The sequence below is a fragment of the Struthio camelus genome, chromosome 23 (genome assembly GCF_040807025.1).
Source record: "Struthio camelus isolate bStrCam1 chromosome 23, bStrCam1.hap1, whole genome shotgun sequence".
In the NCBI taxonomy this organism is placed as follows: domain Eukaryota; kingdom Metazoa; phylum Chordata; class Aves; order Struthioniformes; family Struthionidae; genus Struthio; species Struthio camelus.
Window position 1 is genome coordinate 6,612,010 of NC_090964.1, and position 22,472 is coordinate 6,634,481.

At 63.4% G+C, this 22,472-nt stretch overlaps 2 protein-coding genes across 4 annotated transcripts; one reads left to right on the forward strand and one right to left on the reverse strand.

Moving 5' to 3' along the window:
• Positions 1-9,742: 9,742 nt before the first annotated feature.
• GPR3 (G protein-coupled receptor 3) lies at positions 9,743-12,674 on the reverse strand. Its single transcript, XM_068917204.1, has 2 exons — positions 12,500-12,674; positions 9,743-11,692 (listed from the first exon to the last, which is right to left on the reverse strand). The coding sequence occupies exon 2, from the start codon at positions 11,674-11,676 to the stop codon at positions 10,690-10,692; it is 987 nt and encodes a 328-aa protein (XP_068773305.1). The 5' UTR covers positions 11,677-11,692; positions 12,500-12,674; the 3' UTR covers positions 9,743-10,689.
• A 2,128-nt stretch (positions 12,675-14,802) lies between these two features.
• CD164L2 (CD164 molecule like 2) lies at positions 14,803-21,118 on the forward strand. Of its 3 annotated transcripts, none has more exons than XM_068917206.1 (6): positions 14,803-14,931; positions 16,481-16,585; positions 17,448-17,525; positions 17,765-17,830; positions 18,559-18,724; positions 20,335-21,118. In XM_068917206.1, the coding sequence occupies exons 1-6, from the start codon at positions 14,835-14,837 to the stop codon at positions 20,339-20,341; spliced, it is 519 nt and encodes a 172-aa protein (XP_068773307.1). In that variant the 5' UTR covers positions 14,803-14,834; the 3' UTR covers positions 20,342-21,118. The 3 variants fall into 3 exon arrangements, with proteins under 3 accessions (XP_068773307.1, XP_068773306.1, XP_068773308.1); XM_068917205.1 differs by lacking the exon at positions 20,335-21,118 and adding an exon at positions 19,217-19,356; XM_068917207.1 differs by lacking the exons at positions 17,765-17,830; positions 20,335-21,118 and adding an exon at positions 19,217-19,364.
• The last annotated feature ends 1,354 nt before the right edge of the window (positions 21,119-22,472 follow it).

Here is a 22,472-nt window from a genome sequence, read left to right on the forward strand (position 1 = left end):
TTTTAAAAAAAAAAAAAACAAGTGCCAAAAGCAGGGAGTTTGGGTAGGGAGGAGTTCTCTGAACACCAGGCACTGAATTGGGGTGATGGTTACAGGTGAACCTGCAGCTGGGGCTGAAATGCTCTGAGGTCTTTTTGGCCTATTAAGGGCAGTGCTGTGGTCAGTTTGAGGAGAGGTGCTTTTCCAGTGGGGTGACTGTGCTCTTTACACAGGGACTTGAGCAGCAGCAGAAAATGCTGGTATTACCCTTGCTGCCTCCTTTCTTCCACCTAAGGAGAGGAGTGTTTGTGCCTAGAAACATCTTGTATGTGAATTGAGTTGCCCATCAGTTACAGCAGGCCTAACCTATGTTATGTTTCCCATCATTTTGTTATAGTTTATTAGTTAGTTTTAAGAAAATACTTCTTCTCCTAGCTAACCCTACAAATTCCTGGGCTGCTCGCTACAGCTACAGTACCGGCAGGGGGAGAAAATGGGGAACTCGAACTAGCTGACCTAGGTTTTATTGCTGTTTTATATTACCTTACATAGAATATTAGCATATCCTGGAAGCCTAGATAAAAACACCCCGATGCTACAGATGTGCTTTTCATATTTTAATTTGAACTTGACTAACTATCTCAGTAAGATGCAAGAGAGCGATTCCAAAGCCTTTTGGAGATAATGGGCCCAACTATTGTGGGATGGGACCAGGAACATGTCCCATTATGACCAATTCTCCAACTGCTTTGTCTTTTCTATTGTAAAGTATTTTTCCAACTTGTGCCTGTTCATTCTTTTCTGGCGTGCCTCATTTAATGATGTTGCTGATACCTGGAATGCCAGGTCCAGCCTGAGGCTGCCAGGTTGCTGAAAATCCTTCTTGGGGTTTGATTGATGCTCTCAGTTTGCGTGGTTGAGTTCTTACTGATTTCTTGTGTGTGTGTGTGTGTGTTGGGTTGTTTTTAATCTTTGATAGAGCAGATAATGGCCTGGAGGATGGGCTCTTCTCGGGGGTGGATCGAGCTGAGATCCAGTTTGACCCTGAGCACCATCAGGAGAGATTTACTGGACCTCTACACCATTATATTTTGTCAGCAAATGAGCTGCTAGGCAGGATGCAAAGGACATAGACAGTGAGGCATCCTGATGGTCTGGGAACATCTGAGCAATACTAGTTCCAGGTTCTGGAAGAGGGAACAAACCCCTCGAGTGCCAGTGAGCCGTTGTGCATTGGAGGGATTTGGAAATGCAAACTGATTATTGCTGGAAGCTGGGTAAGGGGGGGGGGGGGTGGAGGAGAATAACTGGCTCTGTTCTGCTCTTTCGGTGAGCATCCTCCTCTGGCTTCTCTTGGAGACAGGTTCCTGGGGTAAACGGACCTTTAAGCTAACCCAGGATGACAGCATTATCACACAGGGAAGTGAGGAGCTCACAAATGCCAGACCTGGGTTAATTTTAAATTGCCTTAACTAGACTTGGCCCCAGTTGTGAAAGGGGAGCGAGTGTTCCTGTCATGTGAAATTCAGAAAAGTGCCATATTCTCTGTGACCCAGATGGATGGTCCGTCGGGCTGGGCCGTGCCTCGGGGTGGAAGGGACGTGCTTACCCCATGCGCTGCCTGTTGCACAACTGTGCTTTGTGGGCGATCGGCGTGGCCACGGGTGGAGTCCAGTCCTCTGACTGTCTCCCCTGCTTGCAAGGCCCTCCTGGCAGCCGGAAGAAGGCTGCTTTGTCTGTGCAAGCCTGCCGTAAACCACCGTGTGCTTTCAGGCTTGTATCCCAAGGTAAGAATCAAAGCTGCTGGATCCTAAACAGAGAGGCTGTGGACAGGTGGGGAGAGTTTTTTATCTCCTTTGATCGCAAAAAAAGCAGTATGAGCCTAGCATAGAGGCTCCTGAGAAGCAGCTTGGGTAAAGTGGCAGTCTATCATTGCAAAACTGCAGAGCACTGGGCCACCAAGTAAGCTGAATGTTTCTTAAACCAGTAGGGGAGGAGGAGAGGTGCCAAAAACAACCTTTGCAAGGCAGAGCAGCTGAGCTCTAACGGCAGGGCTGCTGCTCCGTGTAGACCGAGGGCATGTGCTGGTCTCCCCTGCCATCTTTGTCGTCTAGTGTGTTAACTTGTTCCTTCCTCCCTTTCTGCGTGAGGCTCTTGGGTACGGTCCAGTTGAATGGCACGGTGGGGGAGCCTCGAGCGTTTCACAAAGCCAAAAGAGGGAGCTGGAAGCTGGGCTTTCCCCCCCCCGCCAGCTGCCTGGGGTGGCCCCTCTATTTCCATTTCAGCCCGGACCCTGGTCCACGTGGCGACACGGCGCTGCAGCAGCCATTTTGCCTGTACCGGAGCCGTTTGCCGCATGCTCCTTCCCTCCCCGCGCGCGGCGTGCTGGGGCAGGTCGCCGTTGCCTCTCCTTCCTGGCCCTCGTGCTCCTGGTTAAACATTCTCCCGGTGTCCTCGGCCGCAGCGCTCGGCTGCGGCTCCCGGCAGCCTCTCCCCCGCCGCCCCTCCTTCCCGCGCTCGCAGGGAAAGCCTCGGCCGGCTCCCCGGGCTCAGCCTGGAGCCTCCTCTGCAGTCGGTGACCTTCACTGGTTTCTCCTCTCCTTATCAGACCCGGAGCACCAGACCGGATCGAGGGAAGGGGCTGCTGGAGGTCCCAGATGGCGGAGAAACTGCAGAGTGTCATTTCAGGGAAAGGATATTTTCAGTCCTTGAACTTATTTAACATGCCTCTTCTGAAGGTACCTGCCCTTGACGGGCGCTGTGGCTGGGAGCTGGCTGCGCGGAGCCCGGCGTGGGGCAGGCAGGATCCTTTGCAGCCCTGCTTGCAGCTGCCCTGGGTCAGGTTTCATTGCTGTTAGTTTCTGAGGGTGCTTTTTTTTTTTTTTCCTTCCCCCCTTTTTTTTTAAACAAAGCCTTGAAGTGGGAAGCGGATCCAATTCTTTTTATTGCTGTATTAACGTTTTAATTCATTTCAGAAACTAACCCGTTTCTCTTCCCGACTAGAATGTCATAGAATTAAGTGAACTGTAACCCTCCCGAAGTGCCTTATTTTCCTATATGATATAAATATATTTATAAGAGTAATTATTCCACTTGTATATTAAGGGTTGAATGCTGACCAGAGGTGGGAGGAGAGATGGAAAGTGCCCTGGAAGGACCCAGGCCCGCCGCAGGGCCAGAAGGGTGCTGGGGTCTGTCGGACTCTCTCAGGGTGCAGGGGGTTGCTCGCTTTCAGACCAAAGGAGTTTCAGCAGTGAAGCTCTGGTAAAACCTCGAGCGCAAAATACTGTAGCAACCGCAGACACTGGCACTGAGGTCGAAGAGTGTGGAGTTTTTTTTCCCCCCTTCCCCCCTGCAAAATCAACACAGATGGCCAGACTCTGCTGCCTCGTGTACATGGCTGCACCGGGAATAAAACTGCCGCCTTTGGTGGAGCCGAGCCCGGTCTGTACCTGTGCAGCTAGACGCAGACTCTTGCTGTCTTCTGTTTTCCCTTGTCATGTCTGTCTGTATTTTTCTCTGTTGGTTGCTGTGTAAGCCAGGCTTTCCTGCTGCCTTTTTTTTTTTTTTTTTTTTTTTAAATAATCGGCTCGGTCTCCCCTGGATGAAGATCCCAACTGCAATTTTTTTGTAATGTACATGTTTTAAAAAAAAAAAAATTGGGGTCCTTTTTTTAAAACTGTAAACTTAAACTTGATAAAAACCTTTCTATCCTATGGGTGCCCATGTGTGTTACTCGGGGCATGTGTGGGGAGCCACGACGCTTTCCTTAGCGCGCTGAGAGCGGCTGATGGGGGCACAGGGGCTGCTGTCACTTGTTCCCCTGCCCAGGCGCCTTGTGCTGCGTGAGCAGCTTGTACCTTATAACCCGAGTGTCCCACAGTGCATCTCGCTGGGCTGTAATATGAGGAGACTGGCCACGCTTGGAGGTTTGAGGGCTCCAAGGCTTTGTCCTGTCAGCAGGGGCCTCACGCGGGTGTCGGGGCAGAGAGGTGAAGAAAAGCAGCAGGTCCCAAGCTGCCTCGCAGATGCCATCCGTGCGGAAAGCTCTTCCAGCACCGAAACGCAGCCACCACCGGGCTGGGTTGAGGATTATCGATGGTGGTAGTTAGCACTGCCTGCAAGGGGTAACAATGCCAAGGAACCGATATCTAGGAGGAGCTACCAGCCTCCTCTCTGTGCTCTTCCTGCCACGCCAAATGAGCCTGCGCTCCATCTTGTGAGAGCGGAGCGGCTGGAGCTGGGGTGGGAGGGGGCTGGCTCTGATTTGCTTCCATTTCAGTTGTCACGGTCCCTTTTGCAGTTAGCCAGAGCAGTGGTGGGTGGTGGCCCTGTCCCCTGTCATCAGGTGTGTTGTCTGGCCCTTGTCCGCCAGCCTGTTGCATGGACGTGTTTCTTGACGGTTGGTGTAGAGTGACAAAAGCATCTGCCCCTGCTCCTTGCTTCTGCCTTTCCTGCAAGCCTTGCCGGCCAAATTCCCCTGGCTTCTAGGAGACGCCCGTGCACTTGTGCTGCAGCACTGTGCCCTTTCTTGGCTGGCAGGAGTCCCTGGCTGCAAAACCTCATTAGTTTAACTGCCTTTGCCAGCTTGGGAACAAGAAACCCCTTTACTAGTGGCGGGACATGGAGGGCAGGGCACGGGGAGGCATCTCTTGGGCTTTCAAGCTCAGTAATGCTGTCTGTCCCAGCTATTGGCTCCATCTCGAGTACAGGAGGAGCAGCTGGGCCCCTCAGCTTGCCTTGCTCCGGGCTGGGAGAGCGGCTCTAGCTTGCTTTGCTGAACGTGTTTTGCTGCGGCCGGGGCTAACTTGCTGCCCCTGCTCTTTGGGGCACAAGCTAGCGTGTGGCCCTGTACCCTTGGGGCACGAATCCTTGTGAGTCACCTTTGTGAACTGTCTTTTTGTCCCCCTCGTAGCTGGTGGGGTGCCAGCTTATCTTTTTATTCCCAGCTATTGTCTCGCTGGTTACTGAACTTGCATAAATACACCCCAAGAGAGAGGAGATCTCAGACGTGGATCTGCCTTGCAGGCGGACCACGTCGCTGTACCTGCGCCGGGGAAGGAAGGCTCCGGGCTGCCTGCTGCAGCAGGTCGCTCTGCGTGCGGGCTGGAGCGGCGTGACTCATCCTTCGGCGGCAGCCGGCGTGCTGATGCAGGGTTTGTCCGGCCGGGGCCGGGTCGTGCCGCAGGCGCAGCGCGTGCAGGCAGCAGGGAGATCGCGGGGCACCGTGTTTCACGCGCCGCCACTGCGGGGGGAGCCGGGAGGAGCTGCTGGCGCTGGAGACCGAACGGTCTCCCGTCAGCTGCCGCTCCTTGGGCTGGCGCTTGGTTCAGCGCAGGGAGGAGAGACCAGCAAAGAGATTAATTGCGTGCTGGTGCTCTCAGACCCCGAGTCCTTTCCGTGAGCAGCAATTTCCTGCGGCGGAGCTGCTTGCAGCTGGGGGCGAGTCTCAGGCTCTGCTCTGGCCTTGTGCAGGGCGTTTGATGCGTCCGCGTGTCTGTCTCTTCCCGTGGAGTTCGGCGCTGGATCACAGCTGTCTGGGCTCCGGCTTCGCAGGAGCCCCCGTCTCCAAAGAGCCATTTAATTTTCTCCTTCAAGGTGGTGTTAGCAACACCCAGAAGATGCTGCCGGCTGCCTTGGACGAGTGGGCTGCGTGTCCTTTCCACCGCTGACGTCAGCTTCTCTCCCTTAATTCCCCCTCTGGGACCAAAGCGAGTGCAGGCGCTGCCAGCTCCGATCAGCGTTAGCAGCCTGCTCTCGCAGCGTGTGGCGGCGCGCCGCGCTGCCAATGTCACCCCCTGCTCGGGCTGCCTGCCTTAGCCAAGCATCCACGGGCGGTGGGAGAGCACTACCCTCTTCCAAGTCCCCGGGAAGCGCCCGCTGCCAGCCGAGAGTCGCCGTTTCTCGCACGTAGGTGTGCCGAGATGGCAGCTCAGCCCTCTAGAAATGGCTGACTCCTTCCCTCTCCATCTCTTTCCGTGCATGTGGTTTGTTTTTTTTTTTTTTTCCCCCTCTTCTTCTTCCCCCTTTGCTGTTGCCTACGCGGTTGTGTGGGGAAGGCAGTCGGCTCCCGTGCTGCGGATGGCTTTATCTGCAACTCTTCCATCTGCTCACAGCAGCTCGCAAATAACCGCGGGGTGCCAGAGGAATTATGTATTTGGAGCTCGAGTTTCCGCAGTCTGGCAGGGCAGCAGCTCTGCGCCGGGCTCAGCCGCTTCCACAAAGGGCAGCGCCGGCACGCGCGGGGCTCGAGGCAGCCGGCGCCGAGCTCGCTCTGCGGCGGGGGCCGTCTCCAGGCCGGGGCCTTGCCCCTTCCACAAAGCGTCGGCCCCCTCCCCGCGGCGCAGCCCCCCGAGCCGAGCCGGCGCGGGCAGCCTGGCCCCGGCACGCTGCCGCCGAGCCCCCCACGGGCTCCGTGCGCCCGTCGGCCGGCCAGGAGCTCCCGGGGCAAAGTCACCTTCTCTGCGAGGTTGCCGCAGCAATAAAACGGGGAGCTGCTGGGTGCTGCTAGTGAGAGACTTGCTTTCCACCGCGCTGTTGCTGGCAGGGGCGCAGGGCAGCGCGCGCGGACGGGCAGCCGGTTTGCGCACGCGGCCGTGGTCGGCGCCAGCGGAGCTGCAGCGTCGGGACTCGCGGGGAAGCGGCCCTCGCGGGGCGAGGTGGCCGGCGAAGCCCCGGCTGATGCCTCCTGGAGCCGCCACTCTGCTGCCGGCTCGGGGCGATCCTCGCCGCCCCGGCCCCGCCAGCGGCGCGGGGAACCGCCTCCTGCCCACGCCGCTGCCGTGGGCCCCGCTGTGCTCCTTTCCTGCCTGCTCCGGCTTCCAAGGAAACCAAATCCCCCCAGCCAGGGCTGAGGTTGCTCATTTAAATTTAAGCCAGGCCAGCAGCGAGAGCCACTTAACGCTGCGGACAGCCTGGTGCTGCCACCTCGGGGGCCGCGCTGCCGCCGGGCACGGGCATCCCGGCAGCGGGTAAATCACCCGGGGCCGCGACAGCCCCTTCTCCCGTCTCCGCGTCCCAGCGAGGCGCCGGGGGCGACCGGCAGCTTTCGGCTCCGTCGCAGGCAGGTCAGTCGGGTTTCGGGGGGCCGGCGAGGTTCGGGGGTAGCAGGGATTTCCCTACCTTCTCCGAGCCGGCAAAGCCCCCCGTTTTCGGCGCTGGGGTTTGAGATGAGCCTCCTTAGCGGGTTGCTAAGGGAAGTCTCTCACCTAGCGGGGACGGGCCCTGGCTTTGCCATGGTTACTGCGAGCATCGGCGCCCGGTGTCCTTGCTCCCGGCGAGGCGCAAAGGGCCGAGCCCTGCTGCTGCCCTCGTGCCTGCCGTGCCCGGGGGGCTGGCGGAGGGCAGAGACGGCCCCGTAACCCGCGTCTCTCTGCAGCAGGAAAATCGCTGCTGATTCGGGGAACCCTCTCCCTGCAGCCTGGTGCCCCAGTAAGGAGAGCCGGGCGCCAACGCAGCCCCGGGGAGCGATATCCGCCCGGCCAGGCTCCGGCCGGCGCCCGGAGCCGCGGGAAGCCTGCGGGATCCTTTCCCGCTGCGGTCCCTTTGCTCCGCGCCGGCTCTTGGCTTGGCCACGCCGCGGGCAAGGATCGGCTTAGAGCATCCAGCAGCCCAGCTGAGAGCGCCGGCGGGGCTGGGCCCGGCCCAGATGTGCACCAGCAGCTGGGCGAGGGCATCGCGCCCGCCCGCGCCTCGATCCCCGCCACGGCCGCGCGAGTCTTATTTTCCGACCCCGAGGCCGGGCCCTCGGTCGTCCCCCCGCTGCCCCCAGCGCCGCCCCAGAAACCCTGCCCGCACAGCCGCACGCCTCCGGCGGGGCGGCTGCTCAGCGCTCGGGCGCCTTCTCGACTGAATTTGACTTTTTTCTTTTTTATACCTCTATTTTCTGCTGCTTTTTTTTTTTTCCTTGAAAAAGGGAACAGGCTGGTCCCCGCCGCCGGCTGTTTATCTCGCCGCTCGGTACTGCCTGCTCTGTCGCCGGGAGGCCTGGAACAGCTCCGGGAACGGCTCCGGACTCGCTTGTTTGCATCCAGGGAAAGCAAACACCACGGAGGCGCCGGCAGGGTCAGGCCCGCGGCTGCCTCCGGCCCCGCGTCTGCGCGTGGGCTTCGTGACCTGGCGCCGCGTGTCCTGCGGCGCAGGGGAATCGGCTGCAGGTAGGAGCCCGAGGGCACGTTTCCCAGCCGGGAGCGGGGAGCGCCGCGGGCAGGCTCTCGCCGGCTGGGTGCCGGTGGGACCGGACGCAGCAGAGAGCACGGGAGGGGGGGGGGGGTCGGGATTGCTGGGACCCAACATGCAGCCCGAGGAAAACCAGGGCGCTGGCGAGAGCAGAGGGACGGCGGCGGCGGCCGGGGCTCGCGGGGGCCACGTGCTCTGCGAGCAGCCGTCGCGTGCTGGGCGCCAGGGCTGAACGCAGCCTCCAGCCGCCGCGGCGTCAGCCCCGCGGCCCCATCCGGTGCGGTGCGGCTGGACGGCGGCCGCTTTGGCGCGGCTCCGTGGCTGCAGATACCCTGCTGTCACTGCAGGTTGGCTCCCGGCTTTATCAGCCTTATATAACGCGCACGCGCATCCCCTCGGCGGGATGCATTTGGGAAGCTCAGCAGCTCCGGGGAAACCCTGCCGGGAGCCGGGGCGCATCCGCACCGCGTGTCACCCCCGCCCCTGGGTCCGGGGAGCAGGAGGGACCTGCCGGTCCTGCTTCGGGAGGCGCCCAGCAGAGTTTGCCGGGTGCAGCGAAGCGAAGGGGCTGCGCTCCCCCCCCCCCCCCGAAGACATCGGCAGGGCGAGCGCGGGGGAGAAACGAGCCGTTGAAGCTGCAGCACGACGCTGACGTAAGAACAGACGGGTATAAACTGCCCATGACTAAAGCCAACCTGGGAACTGCGTGGTTTTTCGCTGCTGGAGGGGATCCCCCGAGGAGGAGGAGAGGGGAGCAGGGCCGGGCACCCCGGACGTCCCCAGGCGCCGAGCTCCGCTCCTTTCCCGGCGGGCTCCCGTCCCCGGAGATGAGCCCAGCCGCGGGAGAGCAGGAGCCCTTGGCCTCCGCAGGGTGATTTGGCCTCTTTCCCCAGCCCCATCTTTGCCGGCCCAAGCCTTTGGCAGCGCTCAGCTCGTCAGCGGGCCGAGAAGAGGAAGGAAATCTTCATTTCCTTCGCGATAAACCTCCAGCAGACCTCCAGGCCACCGCCAGGCCCCCGAACAAGGGTCCTGCGGGGGGGGGGGGGGCTGCCCACGTCCTTCCCACCACCGGCCGCAGCCCATCCGTGCGGGGACGCGCCGGCCGCGCGCCGAGGCTGCGTTCCAGCCCGCGGCTCTGCCACGGCCGAGCGCGTTCGCCTGCTCAAACGCCTGCAAGAAACCTGCCGCTCCGGGCGCGGGGCTGGGGGGGGAAGGAGGGCAGGGGAGCAGGGGCTCTGAGCCCCGCTGCCAGCCAGCGGTGACGAGCTGCCCTAATTATCTCGGCCACCGTTAACCCTGCGCTGCCCGGTGCGGACCCTGCTGGGAGGGTTTAGGATGAGGTCGGGGAGGTCCCCGGCCCCTCCGTGCTCCTTCCCCGGGGAACCCGCTTCCCGCTAACAGGATGCGATGGGTGGGCGAAGCGCTGTCGCTTAGGATTTCTTAACCGGGCGCCGGGAAAGGAGCCGAGGGAAAGGCCCTTCGCTGGACTCGGGGCGACGACCTGCTCTTCCCTGTGCCACCGCGGGGAAGGGGACGCTGCGCCCCCCCCCCCCCCCCCCCGCAGGACCACACAGCCGCAGGTTGTATCACAAATTACTTTTATTCCCCCCCGCCACGGTTGTAAACAAGACCCAGCACCACCCGAAAGCTCGCCGCCCGTGCACCGCCGCAGCGAGGCGTTCCCCACCACCTCCCCAAAGCGCCTCTTTGCCTCCCTCCCCTCCCCACCCCAAAACGGGCAAAGCCGATGCCAGCTCCAGTGCAAGGAAACGCTTTCCCCAGGGCGCGGGAGGCCACTCTGAGCGCGCCGGGGTGGGAAGCAGCTCTGCCCTGCTGCCCCCCCAGCCCGAGCTTCGTTCCCACGCTGGGGACCCCACACCGCTGGGGTTTGGGGGCGCAGGGCCTCCAGCAGCATCTCCTCCCCAAAACCAGCGAGCACTAGAGGGCAGCAAGTCCCAGAGCTGGGACAGCCGTGGGGAAAAAGCTGGGCAAGGAGAAGAGGGAATAAAAAAAAATAAAATAATAATATGCATGGACAGCTGAGAGAAAGGGGAGGTATATTTGAGTCCCTCCTTCTCTGGGAAGCAATAGGATTCCCCCCCCCCCCATAAATGTACAAAATATATATTTATATATATCTGAGGTAAATAACAAGGCTGTAAAAAAAGCAGAGAGGAGCAAACGGTTCTGGTATCAATCCCCTTAAAAAAATAATGCATCATAAATATTTTCAAAGAAAATATGAGGATCTCCCTCCCTCCCTCTCATGCACACATAAATATATTTTATATTATGGATTAAAAAATATGTTTTTCTTCTGTAAATTCACAAAGTGGAAAAATAGAGGAAGAAAAAAGACTGTGCACAAAAGGACAGGGCTGGGAAGAGCTGCTCATTTTAGAGAGCTCTTACAAAGTGCTTCTGGACGTGAGTGTGTGGCGGGGGGGAAAACAAAGAAAATAGAAAAGAAAATGCACCAACAAAAATCAATGAGTGAAACATGTGCAGACAGCTTCTGGAGGGGGTGATGTGCTAGACATCACTGGGGGACCTGGACCGGAAAGGCATCGTGGAAGAGAAGCACCCACAGCACACAGTCCACAGGACTTTCCGGATCTCTTGGTTTCTGAAGGCATAAATAACCGGGTTGATCATGGAGTTGTAGGTGGCAGGGAGAAGGGTCATGTACGTGTAGAGGGCTGGGTAGCTGTAATCCCCCAGGAGACAGTAAATGGCAAAGGGCAGCCAGCACGAGGCGAAGGTACCCAGGATGACGGCCAAGGTGGCGATGCCTTTTCGGGTGGTGACGTAGTGGGAGCTGGCCAGGAAGTGTCTCTGCACAGCGATCTGGTGGGCGTGCCGGCACACGATCTTGCAGATCTGCATGTAGAGCTGGAGCATCACTGCAAAGACCATGAAGAAGGAGACGGAGAGGATGATGAGGTGGTTCTTCATCAGCGGCTTCACAACACTGCAGGCAGAGTGGTCCTTCAGGCAGTTCCAGCCCATGATGGGCAGGAGCCCATAGCAGATGGAGGCGCCCCAAGTCAGGATCAACATGATGTAAGTCCTGGTGACTGTCCTCTCCGAGTAGTAGGTCAGGGCATTGTAGAGAGACAGGTAGCGGTCAATGGTAATGGTCAGCAAGCTGCTGACGCTAGCTGTGAAGGAGGTGACCAGGAGCCCCACCGTGAGCAGGCTGACTGCCTCTGATGGGATGAAGTAGATGAAGGCAAAATGCAGGATCAGCCCCAAGCCAGCCAGGAGATCAGCTGTGGCCAAGCTGCCGATGAGGAGGAACATAGGAGCCCGGAAAGTTGGGGTGTAGAAGATCACCACCACCACGATGGCGTTCTCACAGGAGATGATGGTCCCCGAGATGCAGAGGGCAACATCCCATGGGTTCAAGGCAAGAGGTCGCACCACAGACTCCAGGTCCAAGGAGCTGCCACTCCCGTTCCTGGCCGCAAACCAGCCTTGCTGGACTCCAGTGGAGTTGTGGGGCCCTTCCTCCATCATGCTGCCGGAGGCCAACCTGCAGAAGTGGAAAGCAAGAGTGTCCCTCTGAGCACCCCACTGCTGACAACGGGCGCCTGCCTGAACCAGCCCAGAGCAGCAAGTCCCTGGAACCATCCTGGTCCCACGGTCCCAGGCACAGCCCTGTGCGCCTGTCTCCCCTGGGCTTCCTCCAAGAGTTGTCTCCACTCTGAGCTCAGAAGCCAGGCAGGACCAGAGTCAGTTTAACCTCCGTATGTTTACAGCATGCTCACTGTTTGCTCAGAGAGGGGATTTTTCTGGACAAGGGGTTTTGTTTTTCTTCCTTTGCAAGCAAAAAAAAAAAAAAAAAAGAAAGAAAGAAGAAAGGAGAAGCAGCTCAGCCTATCTGCTCCTGCCTGCATCTGCTACCCTGGAGCTGCCCAGAAGGGGTTGTGCATTGCACAATTTTGATGGATAACTAGTCCAGAGCAGGACTGGCCTTGCCACCCTCCTGCAGCAGCTCTGGGCAGCTCACCTCCCACCTGAGGACTTCAGCAGAGAAGTTGCAGGGGATAAAAAGCAGCAGGTGAAGAGGGCAGGGGGGGGAGGCAGAGCCCAGGCCAACTCATCACCTCTCCAGCACCGAGAGCTCAGCAGAGGCAGAGACACCTTCCCGGCCCTGCAGTGCATCCCCTGCCTGGGGGCTGCCTTTCCTGGGTGGGGAGGGGATCGGGAAGGCAGTACAGCCCCTCGGAGTATGGGGGGGGGGGGCTGCTCCTCTCCCCCGCTTTCCATAGCTCTGCTCTATGCCCAAGCAGCCTCGCCCCCTCCCCAATCCCCCCCCCCCGCGGTGCCAGGCACTCACCTGCCGGGCTGCTGCGCCGCGGGCCGGGCTGCGCTGGGCTCCCCGGCTGGGGGCCCGCTGCCATGGACGCCGCCGAGTTATAGTGACCGAGCCCCGCCGGGGGGGGCGGGGGGGGGAGAGACAGAGGCCGGGGGTGACTCACCGCCGCCCCCCCCCGCCCCGCTCTCCCCGCTGTGACGTCAATAGCGCGCCGGAGCCAATCAGCGCCCCGCAAGGCAGCGCGGGCGCGCGCGCGCCGCATAGTAATCGCGCTGGGGATGGAGCAGCCCATTCATAAAAATAGCCCCCCCCTCTCTCCACATACCCCCCCACCCCACAACCCTCACCCACTCGCCCCCATCCCATCCGCCCCCGGCTCCCCCAACCCCGGCGGGCTGCCGGGCCCGGGCCCCCGCTGTGTACTTGCGGAGCCCTTGCAGGGCGGCGGTGCAGAGAGAAATGGGGGATCCCCCTTCCGTCCCTCCCCCCCCCCCCGCCTGTGCAGAGGCGGTTCGGTTCCGGGGCTCCGTGTGCAGGGGGCTGGGGGCGGCACCTGGGTGCTCCGTGGCTGCGGAGGGGGCTGCAGCCCCGCTCTGCAAAGCCGCCTCCCTTCCTCCCTCCCTTCCTCCCCTCCCCTCCTGGGACCTCTGCTTTCCGAGCTCCGCGAGGGGTCCCCGGGGCCCAGCTTTTCCGAGCGGGCCCTAAATAATTAATTCACCGCCAGGCGAGAGCCGGGAAAGTCGGCCCCGGCCGGCGGGGCTGCGGGAAGGGCGGCTGGCAGGGCTGCCTCCTCCCTGGAGGAGGAAGAGGAGGAGGAGGAGGAGGAGGAAGGAGGGGAGGCCAGCCCTAAGTGCAGCGGGAAGACGTGTGCGACTCCCCGGGACCCTTCCAGGAGTGCCCTGCGCTCCGGTTCCTCGAAGCCCGCGGCGGAAGCGGGCGCATTTAAGGGCATTTCAGTGCTTTCAGGCAAGCTGTCCCGCGCCGGGAGGGAGCGGGTTTGGCCAGCCCCGGCCCCGGGCTGGCAGCGCCCTTGCCCAGGCGCGGCAGGGCCCGTGGTGGGGGGGCCGGGGAGGGGGCCGCGGCGGCCGGGGAGGGGGCCCGGCCCGGCCCGGCCCGGCCCGGCCCGGCCCGGCTGGCGGCCGCCGGGAGCTGTTCGCAGTGCTGAAGCCCCGCCGCGACGGCGCGGCCCCGCCTGCAGGCTGCCCCCCCGAGCCTGGGGTCCCCTCCGGTTCTAGGGGTCCCCCCCGGTCCTGGGGGCTCCCCGGTCCCGGGAGCCCTCTTCCGGTCCCGGGAGCCTGGGGGCAGCGGGCTGCGGGCCGTGTCGGAGCTGGCCGACTCTCCCCCCCACCCCCGCGCTCTCCGACGGCTCCGGCCACGTCCCCGGAGTGGAGCCCCCCGGCTCTACCCCCGTCCCGGGCAGAAGGGTCCCACGGGAGCGTGTTCCCACGGAGGAACACCCTCACCCGCAGCCCCTGAGAAGGGCCACAGCGCACCGTGCGGCTGTAGGGCCCTGGGAGAGCCGTGTGTATGCACATATGTGTCTCTGTGTGTGTGCGTGTGTGTAAGGTGGGTGGGTGTGTGTAAGGTGGGTGTATATGTGTGCATCGAGTGTGAGAGCGCAGTGCGAGCAGTGTGTGCGCAGGGCGCACGCAGCCTGCAGCGTGTGCAGTGCAGTGGATGCAGCGTGCCGTGCGCATGCAGCGTAGCGCACACCGTGTGCAGTTCGCGAGCGGCGCGGAGTGCGCGCCCTGTGCGCAGCGTGTTGTGTGGGCAATGCAGGCAGCATGTGCAGCGTGCGTGCAGCGTGTAGAGCATGCGGGCTGGGCAGCGTGGGTTGTGTGCGCAGCGCACAGTGCGTGCAGCGCGCCGTGTGTGGTGGGCAGGGCGTGCAGTGCGCAGGCAGTGTACAGCGCATGCAGGTGCCCGCCTGTCCTGCGCCGCGCATCGGCCCCGTGCGCGGCGTGTGTGCAGCGGGCGGGCAGCGGGCCGCCCCGGCTCGGCGTGCAGTGCGCACCCAGCCTGCGCTCGGAGCGCAGCGCCCGCGCTCCCTCGGCCCCGCTGTCCCCTTGCAGCGGGCCGGGCCGGGGGGGAGGGCAGCGGGGCCGGGCCGGCGGCGGGGGCCGGGCTGCCCCGGGGCGGACCCGGCCGAGGCGGGGCCGCCGCTGCCCGCCCCCCGCCGGGGCCGCCTCCCGCCCGGCGCGGCGCGCATGTGCCCGCCGGCTCCGCTCCGACCCGCGCCGCTGCGCTCCGCTGCGCTCTCCCGGGAGCTGCCAGCGCGCCGCAGCCCGCGCCGCCCCCCCTCCCTCCCGCCGGGCCGGGCCGAGCCGAGCCGAGCCGGGCCGGGCCGGGCTGGGCCATGGCCCCGCCGGGCGCCCGGGCGCTGCTGTGCGCGCTGCTGTGCGCGCTGCCCTGCACGCTGCCGGCCGCGCAGGGGCCGGCTGCCACCCGCGCAGGTAGGGCCAGCCGGGCGGGGGGACACGCGCGCGTGGCCAGGCCGTGAGTCCCCGTGGCACACGGCGGGGAAAGGTGCGGGGAGTTTGCTCCTTTAGGGCAGCCTAACTTTTTTCCGGAGCGCGAGGGTGTGTAGGGGGGTGTTTTTCATCTCTTCCTGCCCCTCCCCAGCCTGGAGAGGTTTAGTGGGAACCCTGAGGCAAGGACACTCCGATTTGCTCGGCTGGCCCCAGTTTTGGAGACGGGAGCCCCGACCCGGTGCTGGCTCCCTGCGGCTGCCAAACTTGGCTGGGCGATGCGTTGGGAGCAGAGCCGGGCAGGGCCTGGCGGCTCGCTGTGGCCTGGCGGGTTGTGGGGAGGCAGCAGGGCTCCCCTGGCTGGTGGGGGACAGCGTGGTGCAGGAGCTGCCCTCCTCTCTTTAGAGCTGGGGAAGTCGTGTGCTTTGCGCCAGACTCGTTTCCGCGCGGAAACTTTCAGCCGGGCGCGGAGCGTGGTGCCCTGCCAGCTTGCAATCCTCCCGGACGATGTGCTTTAACTCTGAGCATGAATTATGCAAACCTCGGGCTTTCTTCTGCTCCCCTTCTCCCATCCCCCCGCTGCTTCAAAGCCACCAAAGCATCACGGGAGGCATTTCCAGCCCAGACCTCTCGCGTTGCCCACCAGAGAGCCACGCGTGTTACCAGGCGCGTTGTGCTCCTGCCGTGCCCGCTCGCCGCCCCGCTGGAGCCTGGTGCTCAGGCGGGACAGGGCTGACCTCGGGCAGCCCTGTTTACCCCGTTTATTTTCCTTTCCTTCCCCACACCTGATGCCAGGAGCGGGAGTTGACGATGTTCTGCTCAAACGTCTGTTCTTGTGCCTGCCGCGATAAAAATAACTTAAATTATAAACCTGCCTGAAACCCTGCGAACAAAGTCCTACTTTCCCATTGGTTCCCGGCAGGTCTCTAAATGCTGGAGGGAGGAAGGCAGGCGCGTACCCACCACGCCGTAGCCATGGCAATGGGTGCCGCAGCATCGCACTTTGTGCATTAAGGCAGTAGTTCAGTTGCCCCTTTGCTCTTGCTCCCGGGGCACGGATCATCTGGAGGAAAGAAAGAGCCTCTAGTTTCAGCCAAGAGGAGTTTTCGCAGCTGGGCCTGGCCTGGTTAGGGGAGACCCTATAGGGGAGGATGTGCTTGCAGGTGTGGGACCTGTGTGAGTTGGGCAGGACGGGAGGGCCCATGACTCCCCGCAGGGAGCCCGGTGCAGCCTCCCTCGCTGGCAGTCATTGCCTTAAATTAATGATGAGTGCATGCGTGGGGGAAGAGCTTGCAGCAGAGCGGCTCTGCGAACGCCCAAGTGACTCACCACCAGCGCTGGGGCAATTGCGCGCGGGAATGGGGGGACCCCGTGGGCCGGCCCATCGGGGCGGGGGGCAGAGGCGCAGGGCGTGCGGTGACACTCGGGTAGCCTAGTCCTACTCCGACCTCTCGCCTGACTCCCACCTTGCTGGTGGGGTGACAGGTCAGACGCCGGCCGTGCCCTGACCTCACGTGTCCTCCGGCTTTCGCAGGAGCGTGCAGAGAGCTGGGATCCTGCGAGAAATGCCTCGAGGGCGCTGCCTCCCACAACGGCACGGGCTGCGTGTGGACGGGCTGCGGGACGCCCGAGCGACCAGGTGAGCGCAGGCTCTGCGCGCCACGGGGCTCCCTCTGGGCAGCTCTGCACTGCCGAAACCTGGAGGCAACTCCGTGCTCAGCCACCATGAGAAGGAGCAGCCGCAGGGCTGGTCTCCCAGAGCCCCCGGCGGTCACGGACCCGGTGCCGACCGAGGAAGAGGTTACCCAAAGCCGCCAATCTGGGCTTGGACCGTGCTGGGCTGAACAAGCTGCCCGGAGACTGTGCTCTTTTATTTAGCTGCCAAAATGAGCTCAGCACCCCCTGAAACCATGTGGCCTTCCCCGGGGTGCCCAGCCCCAGCTGCTTTCCACGGTCAAGGCCCTGTCTCGCCCTGTGGGGAGGCAGGGGATCCTGCAAGCCCTGACCTTTCAGCCCAGCCGCCTGCCAGCCTGGCGTGCTGGGGGTGTAGGATTTCGGCATCTGCTGCTTCCAGTCGCGCTGGGCTTGGGGTATTGCTGGAAACCCTCCACCTCTCGATCCGGGAGCACGGGGAGGAGTGGAGGGAGCCAGGGTGGAGAAGCGCTGGGCTATTGGAGAAAGTGGTTATTTAAAAAGCGCTGGTCCCGCAGGCTCTGGGGCTCTTTCCCGCGGTGGCACAGATGCGAGTCCCGGCTCGCAGCCCTGCTGATGTGCGCCCACCTCTGGGCGCTGGGGCCTGGTGGGTGACAGGGGTCCACGGGGGTCTGCGGGCGAGGGAAGGGCCGACGCTGCCGAAGACGCGCGTCCAGGGCAGGCCTGGGCTCGACGCCGTCGGAGGCTGCGCGTGCCAAGCTGCTGGGGACGCACCGGCCGTGCCGGGTGTCTCTGCGGGTTGGTTTGCTGGAGGTGCCTGGGGAAATTGCTGCTGCCTTTTCCCGCAGAGCCGGGGAGCTGCGTGCCGAGAGAGGAGGCCGTGCGGGGGACGTGCACGCTCTACAACAGCACCGCGCTGTGTCAAGGTAACCCCGCTCGCCCTCCGCCAGAGCGGGCACCCTCCGGACCGCCGCAGGGGGATGCTGCAGCCATCGGGAGGAAATCCCAGCCATCAGGGCCAGCCCGCGGGCTGGACGCAGGGTGCTCGGGGTGCACGGCCCCATCAGCTGCACACACGAGCCAGTTTCCCAGGGGGAGGTGAATTCCCGTCTCCTAACAACCCTTTTTTCCCCCCGCCCTCTTCCTCTATCATCGCCACCTCTAGCACTGAAATCCCCCACCGAAGAGCCGCCGCGGTCACCTAGCAAGGAGCCGGCGACGCACTCCCCACGTGAGCCGGGGCGGGAGGTGGCGTGGGGCTGGGGGGGCCGGGAGGGACGGGGAGCCGCGCGCCCTGCTCGCAGGTCTCCTGGGGCAGAAGTGAGCAGTGACGGGTGGCATAGGGTAAGTCGCTTCCCTCCGCGCTTCGGTCCCCTTGGGACAGCTGAGCGGAGCCCCCTTCTCGGGGCTGCATCGAAAACGCGCCCACCGCTGGGGTGGGCGATGGGGGCTGCCCAGCGGGCTGGGTGATGGAGGGGGCTGAACGAGCCGGGGGAATCGCAGGGGGCATCTGCCAGCGGTGAAAGCTCTTCCTTGCTGGTGAGTCCATCCCGCTGCTGGGGATGGAGGGCAGCTGGAGAAGGGGGAGGAAGCGTGCGCGCGCAGGGAAAGAGCTTCTTCCAGGAAGCAGGAATTGGAGAGTGCTGGGCTAATTAAAACGAGTAACTGGATGCCGGAGCCCTGTGAATTATTGATCTGAGCGGGGCTCCTTTATCTGCACGGCCGCTGGCTCCTCGCCTGCTCGGTGCTTGTTCGTTCTGGCTGGGGTGCAGGAGGGGGCTGAGCCCATCCCTCCACCTGCAAGGCTTGCAGGGGACCCTAAATCCCCTCTCACCCCATCCTTGGCCCTTGGAGCGGGTACCGGACCCGCAGGGGTGCCGCTGCCCCTAGGTGCAGGGGCCCTGGTGCGGGTGGCGGAGCATCTCCTGTAACCCCCCCACGTCCTCCCTCCCCCTGCAGGGACCACCACCACCAGCGCCCCGTTGACAGGAAGCCCTGAGTTTCACCCACCTGGTTTCGACACGGCCAGCTTCATCGGCGGCATCGTGCTGGTGCTGAGCGTCCAAGCCGTGGTCTTCTTCATCATCAAGTTCATCAAGTCCAAGGACAGCACCTACCAAACGCTGTAAGGCTCCCGCTGCCCTCCGCCCCCAGGCCGCGGTGGTGGGTGGGGAGGGGGCTCCAGGGTGACGCTGACATGTGCCTGGGCCAAAATCCATAAATCAGGGTCAGCCCTGGCGCGTGGGGCTCTGTCTCCCGTCTCCACTGTGTCCTGTCTTGCAGCTGAGTGTGTCCCCTGTGGCTGTTTGTGCCAGTCCGTCCTCTCCCGCCGGATTGGGGAGATGGAGAGGCTCTTCCCCCCGCTTTCCAAGCGGAGGATTAAACCCCTCTCCCTGTCGGTGTCTGGCCGGTCTCTGCCTCCTCGTCTGTGTCCTGCTGCCGGCTCCCTCCTCCAGCTGCCACGGGCTCCCTGCCCCCTCCCCAAATCTGTCGCCCCGAGGCTGAGCCAAGCAGGGGCTGGTGCTGTTCGTGCCCGCTGTGCCCACGCGCCTCGTGGCCTTGCCGTGTCTAACGTCCGGGGGCCCTGCCCCATCTCTCTTTCCTTGCACGCTGCCAGAGAGGACAACCAGTAGGTGCTGGGTGCCGGCGAGAGGACGGGGAAGGGGCTGCCCCCTGCGCCCCGAGAGCTGAACCCTTTCCTCGCCCCTCCTCAGCAGGGAACGGCTCGTCCCCTCTTTCCTGATGTGCATGAAGGGGGCTTTTCTGCTGGTTTGCTCTTTTCCTGGGAGTAGTTACCCTGTGGAAGGCCACCCTCAGCGGGGGAAGGAACAGGAAGGGGGTGCCCCCCCGTTTTTTACCCCCCCTTCCATGCACTGAGCCCCAGCAGGATGGAGCTGATGCGTGGCCACTTGGCACAGCCGTGCCCCTGCTGCCACTGACCCACCGCTACCACCCTGGAGCCAGGAGATTTGGGGTTGCTCCTGCCACCGGCGAGGTCTGCGGGTTGCAGCCACGGGCTTTTCCTTCAGCACTTTGGCTCGAGCATCCAGCCCGTGTGCATTAACATCCTGCAGAGTCCCAGCCCCGTGCATCGCCCCACCTCCTTCCCCGCTCTCCCCCCTCCGAGCCCCCGGCCCCCGTTTTCTCCCCTGGCAGCTCTGCCCCGTCCCCTCCGTGCCCGCAGGAGGAGCAGAGCCAGGGCCTCGCTGTGTGCTTTTGCTGTGCATCTGTGTTGCCGTGTGGTCCGGGGGGTCCCCAGCCCCCCTGTGTGTCGTTCTGGGTGGGGGGATGTGTGCCGTGTGCCGTGGGGTGAGACTTGTAGCTCGGGCTGCCCCAATTAAACTCTGCAAGGTGATGCCTGTGCATCCGGCCGCGGCAGCCCCGGTGTCGCTGGAAGGGGTGTCGCAGCCCAGGGAGGTTCATGCACCCAGGGTGGGGGTGCATGAGGGGGTGCCTGGGTGTGGAAAACCTCTGCCCCCCATCCCGTCCCCGCGGTAGCTCCCGTCTATGCACCATTTCCCAGGGCTGTCCCTTCCCCGTGGCAGCGTTACATGCCCGCCTGGGCTCCTGAGTGCTCCCCGTGCACCGCAGTGCAGTGCGATGCAGTGCGGGGTGGGTGCAGGGGGCTGCCCTGCTGCACCCATCCTCCCCACGGGCCAGCGGGTGCCCGGGCACCGCGGGGCAGAGCCTCCCGGGCCCGTTCTGCTACTCGCTCTCGTCTGTCTGCTGCTCTAGGATCTGAGGCCGGTGCCCACCTGGGGCTGGGGAAACGCTTCCCTGCTCCTCCGCGGGGCAGGCGGAGAAGAGGTCAGCGCTGCCGGCTGCCTTGCCCCCTGCTAGGATCGTCTCGACCCGGCTGCAGGGCCCCTGCCCACCTCCCTCCCACACCACGACTATGCAAAGCGCTGCCCGCGGTGGCGGGGGAACGGGCTCACCCGCTCCCCTTCCCTCCTGGGGGCTGGTGCCGGGGGGACGGCGTGGGCTGGCTGCGGTCAGGGAGCGGGCGCTGCCCCGCGTGGCCGCTCTGCTCCTGGGTAATTGCACGGCTGCCCCCTGGGGTGGGGGGGACGTGTCACCCAGGCCTGAGCGCAGTTTGCCGCAAGGGTGGTGATGCTCCCCTGCACCCAGCGTAGCCGTGGTTGCACCCTCCAGCCTCTGCGGGAGCAGAGCAGGTTGGAGGGGTGCAGCTGGGCACGGCCTGGGGTGCTGGGGCAGGGGGCCCCATCCAGCCCTGACTCCCAGCTGTGGGCTTTCCCCTCTCTTTTAGCCTGTCCCGCTCCCCTGGCCCTGCTTTGTGTGTGCTGGGAGGGGGCACAGGAGCCAGAGGGGGATCCAGGGCACCCTTGGGAGTCAGGGGACACTTGGCCAGGGCTGGGAGCAGGATGGCCGTGGCTTTCCCAGGAGCAGTTCGCCAGCCCAAGCCCCGGCCCCCCAACCCCACGGTGGGCAGAGCTGGAGCATCCTGCGGGGTGGAGCTGGCGCAGGGCGGGCGAAGACCCAGTAAAGGATTTTCCTCCGATCTCAGGTCTCCGTATCGTGGTTATGCATGCAGATAGCAGCCCCGAGCCACGCACACCCGCAGAGCCCGAGCGACAGGCCCTTCCTCGGGAAGGGCGCCCACAGGGACTTTGAGCTGTTTTGTTGCCTGCTGAAATTTTGGTTGCTGTAGTGCGTCATCTCTGGGATGGAGCAATAGGACAGTGTTCCCTCCTGTCCCAGGGGAACCACCAGCATCTCCCTGCTGGCAAGCATCACCCCTGGTCCCCGCGGTGTCCCCCATCGCAGCCCCTCCGCGGGCACGTGCTCCTTGCCTCCCCTCGGGGAGGCTGCAGCAAGCGGGTCGGAGCCGTGGGGCCGAGGCCGGAGGATTTCGGGAATTGTTGGGCTGGGCTCTGTGGCTCCGGAAGAGCGTGGGCGGCTCCCCCGGGCCCGCCTGGCTGGAAAGCTTTGCTCAGGCCCAGCTTTGAGGCTTCGTTCGCTGGCGGCCAAGCAACGTCATCCCGACAGCCCGGGGAAGGAGAGCTGCGCGGGGCCCCGGGCCGGCAGCCTCTGCCATGGTGCAGGGACAGCTTTGGGGAGAGCAGGGGGTTCGCGCGCGTGCAAGACTCAACCGAGCCTTCGCCAGCGGTGCGCTCGCACCTTCTCCCTGCACCACGCCAAGCCTCGGCAGTGAAAGCTTTGCTCCTCGCCGGGCTCAACGCCGCTCCTTGCAGCAGTCCCAGCTGGTGCTGGTGTGGCCGGCGCTGAGCCCCTGCAGCATGGAGTGATCCTGATGAGTCTGGCAGCTCTCGCTGCTGTCGAGCCAGCTAATTTTAACCCTGCTCCTTCCAGCTCACCCAGCTCTCGTCACCCCTGCATGAAAGGTCTCCCTGCATGAAAGGACTGTCTCTGTGCACTGAACTCCCCTGCACTCTCCTCCAAAGGGCTGAGTGCTGCTGGGGCCACCCGCTTGGGCTCCTGCACGTGGGGCTGAGCCGAGGCAAGGGCAGAGGGCACCCAGGGCCTGCAGGCAGGACCAGGAGCCGAGGACGCTCCTGAGGGCTGGGAGAGCAGGGCCAGCTGGATGCAGCTGCCAACACTCGGCTCCGCGGAAGAGGCCGTGTCCCCCCCAGGGATGCGGCTGACACAGCGGGGGTCAGCCGGCCGCGGGAAGGGCACAGCGGCTGTAGCCCCAGCCCCGGTCTGGGGCGTTCGAAGCGGGAGCAGAGCCCACGCCACTTTTGTGGGTGCTCAGAGCTGTCCTTGCTCCCTGAATGTCCTGCTCCAGAGAGCTCAAATTTCCATGGCTGGAAACAGGCCACGTTTGAAAATCCACACGGCTGTGGGTTTCCAAACCCTCCAGCCCCCATGGCGCTGCAGCCTGGCTTCCAGCT

What these genes read in the sequence shown, in the direction of transcription:
- CD164L2 (XM_068917205.1), top strand. Translation starts at nt 14,835, where the DNA reads ATGGCCCCGCCGGGCGCCCGGGCGCTGCTGTGCGCGCTGCTGTGCGCG. An exon ending in CGGGACGCCCGAGCGACCAG is followed by an intron (nt 16,586 to 17,447) that starts GTGAGCGCAGGC and finishes CTTTTCCCGCAG; the next exon opens with AGCCGGGGAGCTGCGTGCCG. An exon ending in GCCGGCGACGCACTCCCCAC is followed by an intron (nt 17,831 to 18,558) that starts GTGAGCCGGGGC and finishes CTCCCCCTGCAG; the next exon opens with GGACCACCACCACCAGCGCC.
- GPR3 (XM_068917204.1), bottom strand. Translation starts at nt 11,676, where the DNA reads ATGATGGAGGAAGGGCCCCACAACTCCACTGGAGTCCAGCAAGGCTGG.